The sequence below is a fragment of the Tarenaya hassleriana genome, unplaced genomic scaffold (assembly GCF_000463585.1).
Source record: "Tarenaya hassleriana unplaced genomic scaffold, ASM46358v1 Cleome3, whole genome shotgun sequence".
NCBI lineage: Eukaryota > Viridiplantae > Streptophyta > Magnoliopsida > Brassicales > Cleomaceae > Tarenaya > Tarenaya hassleriana.
Genome location: NW_010966177.1, coordinates 6441412 through 6450012, shown reverse-complemented (window position 1 = coordinate 6450012; position 8601 = coordinate 6441412). Strand labels below are relative to the sequence as shown.

General features: G+C 45.6%; 4 protein-coding genes across 6 annotated transcripts in view; 3 read left to right on the top strand and 1 right to left on the bottom strand.

Moving 5' to 3' along the window:
* The window catches only part of LOC104819747 (calcium-dependent protein kinase 16-like), a 3610-nt gene extending 1107 nt beyond the window's left edge, over window positions 1-2503 (top strand). For 2 of the 3 annotated variants that reach the window (XM_010549971.2, XM_019203221.1), the window contains exons 3-12: window positions 1-125; window positions 202-243; window positions 390-501; window positions 579-657; window positions 758-927; window positions 1020-1146; window positions 1235-1350; window positions 1421-1528; window positions 1629-1691; window positions 1765-2503. In XM_010549971.2, the coding sequence (XP_010548273.1) occupies window positions 1-125; window positions 202-243; window positions 390-501; window positions 579-657; window positions 758-927; window positions 1020-1146; window positions 1235-1350; window positions 1421-1528; window positions 1629-1691; window positions 1765-2205 (1383 nt within the window). In that variant the 3' untranslated portion in view covers window positions 2206-2503. The remainder of the gene's footprint in view (window positions 126-201; window positions 244-389; window positions 502-578; window positions 658-757; window positions 928-1019; window positions 1147-1234; window positions 1351-1420; window positions 1529-1628; window positions 1692-1764) is intronic. The other variant, XM_010549972.2, reaches the window with a different exon arrangement.
* A 91-nt stretch (window positions 2504-2594) lies between these two features.
* On the bottom strand, window positions 2595-4398 carry LOC104819748 (transcription factor bHLH11). The gene is made up of 5 exons (XM_019203222.1): window positions 4160-4398; window positions 3845-3972; window positions 3574-3701; window positions 3010-3489; window positions 2595-2927 (listed from the first exon to the last, which is right to left on the bottom strand). The coding sequence occupies exons 1-5, from the start codon at window positions 4375-4377 to the stop codon at window positions 2895-2897; spliced, it is 987 nt and encodes a 328-aa protein (XP_019058767.1). The 5' UTR covers window positions 4378-4398; the 3' UTR covers window positions 2595-2894.
* A 339-nt stretch (window positions 4399-4737) lies between these two features.
* Window positions 4738-7084, top strand: LOC104819749. The gene has a single exon (XM_010549981.1). The coding sequence runs from the start codon at window positions 5032-5034 to the stop codon at window positions 6982-6984; it is 1953 nt and encodes a 650-aa protein (XP_010548283.1). The 5' UTR covers window positions 4738-5031; the 3' UTR covers window positions 6985-7084.
* Window positions 7085-7969: 885 nt separating this feature from the next.
* Window positions 7970-8601, top strand: part of LOC104820188 (cold shock domain-containing protein 3-like) — a 1234-nt gene continuing 602 nt past the window's right edge. Inside the window, exon 1 of the mRNA XM_019203135.1 lies at window positions 7970-8599. Coding sequence (XP_019058680.1) covers window positions 8167-8599 — 433 coding nt within the window. The 5' untranslated portion in view covers window positions 7970-8166. The remainder of the gene's footprint in view (window positions 8600-8601) is intronic.

The window sequence follows — 8601 nt, the reverse complement described above, 5'->3', positions numbered from 1 at the left end:
CTTCCGATCGCTGTTGAAGATGTAAAGCGAGAAGTGAAGATACTAAAAGCTTTAGGTGGACATGAAAACGTGGTCCAATTTCACAACGCCTTCGAGGACAAAAACTACGTCTACATTGTTATGGAGTAAGCCGCTCTCCTCCTCTCTATTTCACGCTTTTCTTGCGATGCAAGAAAGCAAAAATGCTTTTGCTTCTTTCAGGTTATGCGAAGGAGGTGAATTGCTGGATCGAATATTAGCCAAGTAAGCCATGTGAAAAAACCGAGTTACTGTACATGCCTAGGGTCTCTACCCATGTTTTCTTGCTCTACAAGGCACAATGTTCTACTAACAAAAGCATTTTCTGCATTGGATGAGGAGAGAAGGTAACTTACGTTGATGTTCTGTAGGAGAGACAGCCGTTACAGCGAGAAAGATGCGGCAGTGGTCGTGAGGCAGATGCTGAAAGTAGCGGCACAATGTCATTTACACGGTCTGGTGCATCGCGACATGAAGCCCGAGGTATGATGCTCTTTAATCTAATCTCTCTTCGTCATTCCGGAACATATGAGAAATTTTCCTCTTGTCTTCTCACGCAGAATTTCCTGTTCAAATCGACATCAGAGAAATCATCTCTTAAGGCTACGGATTTCGGTTTGTCAGACTTCATAAAACCAGGTCAGTCTCTCTTCTTATTCATCTTCTTCAACCAAAACCCTCCATACCCGATGAACTGATTCTGCTTTTCCTCCATGTCTTTTTTCCCATTAAAATGCAGGGAAAAAGTTCCATGATATAGTAGGAAGCGCATATTACGTGGCCCCCGAAGTGTTGAAACGTAGGTCAGGGCCTGAATCCGATGTCTGGAGTATCGGTGTCATCACCTACATTCTTCTCTGCGGGAGAAGACCATTCTGGGATAAGACCGAAGACGGTATATTCAAGGAGGTGTATAGAGAGTTGCACAACCTTTTTTCCTTTTCTTCGATATGTTTTCCATGGAACGGATGCTCATCAAAGTGTTTCCGACACTGAAACAGGTCTTGAAGAACAAGCCTGACTTCAGGCAAAAACCCTGGCCAACCATCAGCCACAGCGCCAAAGATTTTGTGAAGAAGTTACTACTGAAGGACCCTCGGGCAAGATTAACAGCTGCTCAGGCAATATGTATGTCCCCTCCAGACAACATTATATGAACAACCATTTCGATCTTCTTGTTCTGTTTCTGATATTCTGAATTGCATTGTTCTTGCAGCTCATCCATGGGTGAGAGAAGGAGGTGAGGCCTTGGAAATTCCTATTGACATATCAGTCCTCAATAACATGCGCCAGTTCGTTAAGTTCAGCCGTCTCAAGCAAATTGCTCTGAGGGTAAGAAGAGAACCCCAAAAGATGAAGACTCCTCTTTCCTTTTGATTTTTGACGAAACGACTTGGTATAGGCTCTGGCGAGTACACTTGATGATGTAGAGCTGGCTGATCTCAAGGACCAGTTTGATGCAATTGACGTCGACAAAAACGGTTCCATCAGCCTTGAAGAGATGAGGCAGGTAATAGAAACCCACCTTCTCTTCATTAACTTGCCACACAATTAAGCAAACCCGCCGGGCAGATCTGCAAATATTTGATCGTGCTTTTTCATCTTGATAGGCTCTGGCGAAAGATCTTCCATGGAAGCTTAAGGATTCGCGAGTCACAGAGATCCTTCATGCGGTAAGCAACTAAGGAAGAGTGCCTGCAAGCTTTTATAGGCTGTAAACCTAAAAGCTGGAACGTGTTATTGCAGATTGATAGCAACACAGATGGGATGGTAGATTTCCCCGAGTTTGTGGCGGCTGCGTTGCATGTTCATCAGTTGGAGGAGCACGACTCGGAGAAATGGCAGCAGAGATCAAGAGCTGCATTTGATAAGTTCGACATAGACAGGGATGGATTTATAACACCAGAGGAACTTCGACTAGTTGAGTACCTGCCTCCCTTGTACATATTTTCGCACGCGTCTTATGGTTTGAATCCTTTTTCTCCTTTCCTCGTTGATGAAATTTTAATTTTCTCTTTGCAGCATACGGGCTTGAAAGGCTCCATTGAACCTCTTCTTGAAGAGGCCGACATTGACAAAGATGGAAAAATAAGCATCCACGAGTTCCGGAGGCTTCTGAGAACTGCAAGCATCAAGCCAAGAAATGTTAGAGTCCCTCCCGGTTACCAGATTTCTCGGAAGCTGTAAACACTTTGCTAAATGTGTTCATCAATAGGAGAGATTGGAACTCGGATTGTTGCAGTGGATGGAGAACCTACAATTTTACAGATTCGGCTCCCATATAGAAAAGCACCATTCTCACCATCTTTTTTTTTGCTGCCAGACCCAGAATAGTACATTAGGGGCTGGATGAAGATTGTGTATTGAATACCTCAGTACTTGTCTGGTCCGGAAAGACGAGCAGGTGGCCATGCTCTTTTTCATTCAGTGCTTCTGTAAGGTTTGACGATGTTTTCCACAAGTTGTTCTCTTGTTGTAACATGTTGATCACCAATTATAGTCACTTGCAAAGAAATGAAGCTATTATTCTAACTATATTCTAACAGTGTAATCATTACCATTAGTGTAGGAACAGATCATGAAGCTGGCTTTGGTGTTGTCTTTACCTGTGCTAATACATATTTAATCATCGAGTTCGTATTGGAACTGGATACATTCAGCTAGTGGAATTTAGCTAAACTACAACTGGTGTACCTTATCAATCAGAAAGAGAATGACAAGCTTAAGATGGTGCTACTGTCTTGTTCTATGTGGGCAGAAAGATGTTATCGCCTTTTTTCCGTTGTTATGACTTTGACAAGGCATTTACCTACTAAAGGTGCTATCTTGAGCAACTTGAAATGAAGAACACCTACTCGATGAACCAGAAATGGTCATCAAACTTCCTTCTTTTTGTTTCTCTTGTTTTCCTGCACGAACGAATTTGACGAGTTTATGATTATATATAGCATACGGGCAAAACATCGGAAAAGGTTGTTCAGACTAGGTCACCTGTTCTGTGGAAGAGCCAGGAGTTTTAAGTTCAAGATCTAATGCAACATCTTTATGATCGTCACAGTTGTCTGAGTGGTTGGTCTTCCTATGATTTAAAGGCTTGCTTTTGGAGTCTTGTCTGTTTGCAGAATCGGAGGACAAAGAATGCAGAACCAACCCTTGTTCGGTAGGGGCACTGGCATTGTCAGAAGCTGAATGTGGAATTAAACTCGAGCAGGGATTCGGAATTACGGTAGGATTTTGAGTACCAAAGAAGGGAAAAGGCTGAAGTGGAGGGTGTACAGAGATCGGACCCTGAGTTATTGCTACAGGAAAGGGATACGAGTAAAGAGATGGATGGATAACATGAGAAGGATCTACGGGTTGTGCCCACGGGACCATAGTTCTGACTCTATGCTGATACTGAGCATTGAGACTTATGATATCGGATTTAAGAGATGCTTTTTCCTCTCTCAGTTCGTTCTTCTCTTGCATTAGCTGCTTGTAATGGTAAAAGAGAGCTAAATCAGGTCATTATATAGGATTCTGACAGAACTAAATCAGAGCAGGAAGAACAATCACCTCACGAGACTCTTCAGACAGATTGGAGTACTCAGCCTTCAGTCTATTGACTTCGGCCATCAGATCCTTTAACATTTGAATAGTGTCGGAGAGAATTGAAGCCTTGTCACTTTTAGGTCGGTCCGGGTCTGCATCAAAAAAGAAGGAAACTTTCGTATTGCTTAGATTCCAACCATGTTCATCAATAAATTCTATCCGCCAAAAGGGCAGATCTCATGGAGAATTTATGAACTGAAAGATGGAACAGTGAAAGCAGCAATGTCAAATATACCAATTGCATTTCCCAGCTCAAGAAACTGTTCGTTGAGTCGATCTCTACGTAACTTCTCTCGGTCTGCCTTCTGAACTTTCCGCGAATGGAACTGATCCTTCTTCGAAGCCGAAGCATCAGCCCCTTGTCTGTAAGAAACGGACAATACAGATCAACGATAAGCCAAACCGATCTACACCCAGAAAGGCCATCTTCAACCTCCAAATCCGACACCCCAAACGAACGTTCTCTTATCGACATACTAAAACCTCGCCATAGCCAAAACCGGAAAGCAGGCTCAGATTCGGAACAGAAAAAGGTGGAATTAGAAGAAACCTGAGATCGTGACGTGAAGAGGAAGCTGACGAATCCACTGTGACGGATTCAGATGAACATCTCGCCTTCTTCTTCATCGACTGATCCATTGCAACAGAAACTAGCGAAATCAGTGAATTGTCTGTATTTGTTGTGTTCTTCGTCAGTGGAGGAAGATTCTCTGCGATCTCGTAGTGGAACTCCGACGAGGAAGAAAGCAACAAAGGGCAGAAGATCATGAACTTGTGCTCTCCACGCGCCACCACACTATCTAATGTATAAGGTAATGATTCAATGCTTCTAGTACATGCATTATCCGTGTGGTAGAGTATTATACACCGTAGATGATGTTGACCTTTTTTCTCAGATCGCAGCCGTCCACGTCACTGCTGCCAGACAAAACGCTGTCGTTTAGCTTCTGGAAGATTGAACCAACTACCAAACCCCACTTACCGGTGGCGGGAAGATTTGATCGTTGCGGCGGAGGAAGGCGACGGATTCCGGCATGAATTCTCTATCCTTCCTTCAGCCCGTAATTCACTATTTTAAATGCAATTTTAAAAATCAAATAGTGTATACAATGTATGTATACATCATGACTATGAATGAAATGGTTATTATATATAGATATGAAGAAATATAAAAATTAAATAAAAAAGAAATGGCTATGACTCGGTAAAATAACGAATAAGATAGTAATCCAGAAAGCGAAAGCCGGCGACCGGCGTGTTTTGTGAGAAGACAGGGAGAGAGAGAGATGACGAAAGCGCGTTTGAACTCAACCCAGCAAGATTTTCCCGGAAAATCTCAGATTTTTCAACGTTTTGATCAGGAATCAGATCGACCCGCGTTTCCGATTTGTCGATTCCGAGCCAGTTGTTGCTGTCGCCGCCATGGGTGATTTAGTCAAGCAAATCTTGGCTCGGCCGATTCAATTGGCGGACCAGGTGGTGAAAACCGCCGACGAAGCGACCATCAACAAGCAAGAATGCTCCGAGCTCAAGTCGAAGACGGAGAAGCTGTCGACTCTGCTCCGTCAGGCGGCGCGTGCGAGCTCCGATCTCTACGAGCGTCCCACGCGCCGAATCATCGACGACATAGAGCAGGTCCTCGAGAAGGCGCTGTCGATGGTCAATCGGTCCCGCGACGATGGCTTCATCATGCGTCTCTTCAACATTATCCCCGCCTCTGCGTTCCGGAAGATGTCGGCGCAGCTCTCGAACTCCGCCGGCGACGTCTCCTGGCTCCTCCGCGTCTCCGCTCCCGCCGGAGAGCTCGGCGACGGCGATTCCTACCTGGGTCTACCTCCGATCGCCGCGAACGAGCCCATACTCTGTCTCATTTGGGAGCAGATCGCGATCCTCATGACCGGTTCACCGGAAGACCGGTCCGACGCCGCCGCTTCGCTCGCTTCTCTCGCCCGCGACAACGACCGATACGGCAGACTCATCATCGAGGAAGGCGGAGTCAACCCTCTTCTCAGATTGTTGAAGGAAGGTAAGATCGAGGGGCAGGAGAATGCAGCTCGGGCAATCGGACTGTTGGGTCGGGATTCCGACAGCGTGGAGCAGATGGTCCATTTGGGTGTCTGCCAAGTGCTTGCGAATATTCTCAAGGAAGGTTCGATGAAGGTTCAAGCCGTAGTGGCATGGGCCGTGTCGGAACTCGCTGGAAATCATCCGAAATGTCAGGAGATCTTCGCACAGCACAATGTGGTCCGGCTACTCGTGAGCCACTTGGCTTTCGAGACAGTCCAAGAACACAGCAAGTACGCTGTCGTGGCGGGAAGAGCGACCTCGATGCACCACGCCATTGTAATGGCGAGCAAAACCAGCAAGATGAACAGCCAGAGTCACGATCTGTTGATGCGAATCAATGAGGATGATGATCACAGCCCGATCTCTCGTCCGATCCCGAATCAGATGCATGATGTGGTCACGACCACGATGGCGATGAAATCTGCAGGATCTAACCTCACTCTCACCGCACCAGAGAAGCCAGAGAAGAGCAACAGCATCAATGCCGAGAACGGGATGAAGACCTATTACAAGTTCCTGCAATCGCGGAACGCGTCTGCAACGAGAGGGAGAGAGCTCGAAGATCCAGTGACGAAGTCCCACATGAAGGCAATGGCGGCGAGAGCGTTATGGAAACTCGCCTCGGCCAACGCCTCCATCTGCCACGTCATCACCGAGTCGCGAGCCTTGCTCTGCTTCGCCGTTCTTCTGGAGAAAGGCGACCAAGAAACCAAGTACAACTCGGCCATGGCTGTAATGGAGATCACGGCGGTTGCAGAGCAAAACGCCGATCTGAGACGCTCGGCTTTCCGACGGACCTCACCGGCGTGCAAGGCGGTAGTCGACCAGCTCTTCTGGATCGTTGACACCGCCGACTCGGAATCTGAGCTACTCATCCCCTGCATCAAGTCATTCGGAAATCTCGCTCGGACATTCAAATCGGCGGAGACCCAGATGATTATTCCGCTCGTGAAGCTCCTGGACGGAGACAGGGAGCCAGATGTAGCAGCGGAAGCGGCGATCGCGCTGACGAAATTCGTGTCGGAGGATAACTTTTTGTGCAAGGAACATTCGAGGACGATCATCGGTGCAGGAGTAGGGAAGCATCTGGTTCAGCTGGCGTATCTAGGGGAAGGAGCTCAGATTCCGGCGCTGGTTCTGCTGAGCTACGTGGCCATGAACGCTCCCGACAGCGAAGAGCTGGCAAAGGACGAGGTTTTGACGGTGCTGGAATGGGCGTCGAAGCAATCCGACGTTACGGAAGACGATGATGTCGAGAGCTTGTTGTCGGAAGCCAAGAGCAGGCTCGAGCTTTATCAGTCCAGATGATCTTTCTTCACTGATCATATTCTTTTCTCTCCTCTTTTTTTTTTTTTGGGGAATTTGTCTGATGATGAGTTATTTTGTTTCTGTGTAGTTTTTTCGTGTATAAAACAGGATTCTTTATTTTATTTTTTTTCTTTGGTTTCAACTGTACACACCTTCTTCCAATACTTATGTTTTCTGTTTTTTTTTTTTCAAGAAAATTTGGTGTCTTATTTTGTTTTGTGCATATTATATATATATTGGCAGTGTGAGATGTTTAACTATTTTTAATGAGGGTAAAGTCCCTAAAAAAACCTCCAACTTGTAAAAATATATACAAATAAACTTTAAACTTGAAAAATTATCATTCAATCCCCATACTTGTAATTTGTCACTGAATAAAACCTCGAACTTACAAATTATTGCTCTAATAAACCTTTTAACCAGTTTGACCACAATTTCAGGTGATCGGAAATCCACGTATTAACGGATTGCTGATGTCATCTTATACATGTTATCAATTTTAGTTTAAAAAATGATATCAGAAATCCGTCAATACGTAGATTTCCGATCGTTTGAAATTGTGGTCAAACCGGTTAAAGGTTTATTAGAGAAATAATTTGTAAGTTCAATGTTGTATTCAGTGACAAGTTACAAGTTCGGGGATTAAATGATAATTTTTCAAGTTGAAGATTTATTTGTATATATTTTTTTAAGTTGGAGGTTTTTTTTAGGGGTTTTACGGATGAAATAATGTTTTAGTCCGATAGTGCAATATAATATATATATATATATATATATATATATATATATATTTCGTTGAATTTATGAGAATTGTCCATGGCCGAAACATTAATAATTGGGCCTGATTTAAAAATATATGTGGGCTCCACGTTTAAGTCCAGGAATATGCCAGATTCTGAGAGATGCCCAATAAGAGAAATAGTTACCGTGGTGACGAGCACACCTGATAACTCAGGAAAGAAGCGGATTTTTTCCCAAATTCCCAAACCCCTAATTCGGAAGATTTAGGGTTTGATTCCCTCTCAAGACTAGGGTTTTTTCCTTTCACGCCCCTTCACATCAGTCTCTATCTCTATCTATATATAGCGTGCAAATCCGTATCGACGGACTGCCCCCACTAAACCCTAATTACCCAATCTCTCTCTTGGCGAAAGGCTTTTATTTTTTACTTGTGTTGATCCGATGGCGCAGGAGGAGCAATCGGCGGTGAGATCCACCGGGAAGGTTCACTGGTTCAACGACGTAAAAGGGTATGGCTTCATCACTCCCGATGACGGCGGCGAAGAGCTTTTCGTTCATCAGTCCTCCATCGTCTCCAACAGTTTCCGGACCCTGACGGTGGGCGAGACGGTGGAGTTCGCAGTCACGCAGGGCAGCGATGGCAAGACCAAGGCCGTCGACGTCACCGCACCCGGTGGAGCTCCGCTCAACAAGAAGGAAAGCAGCTCTCGCGGGAATGGCGGTCGTCGCGGTGGCGGTCCGGGTTGCTTCAATTGCGGCGAGGTCGGTCACATGGCTAAGGACTGCCGTACCGGCGGCGGAAACAGCCATGGAAGCGTTGGTCGTGGAGCCGGGGGGGAAGGGTGCTACAACTGTGGTGGGGTGGGGCGCTTCGGT

What these genes read in the sequence shown, in the direction of transcription:
- LOC104819749 (XM_010549981.1), top strand. Translation starts at nt 5,032, where the DNA reads ATGGGTGATTTAGTCAAGCAAATCTTGGCTCGGCCGATTCAATTGGCG.
- LOC104819748 (XM_019203222.1), bottom strand. Translation starts at nt 4,377, where the DNA reads ATGATCTTCTGCCCTTTGTTGCTTTCTTCCTCGTCGGAGTTCCACTAC. An exon ending in TCTTCACGTCACGATCTCAG is followed by an intron (nt 3,973 to 4,159) that starts GTTTCTTCTAAT and finishes CGTTTCTTACAG; the next exon opens with ACAAGGGGCTGATGCTTCGG. An exon ending in TGTCTGAAGAGTCTCGTGAG is followed by an intron (nt 3,490 to 3,573) that starts GTGATTGTTCTT and finishes CATTACAAGCAG; the next exon opens with CTAATGCAAGAGAAGAACGA.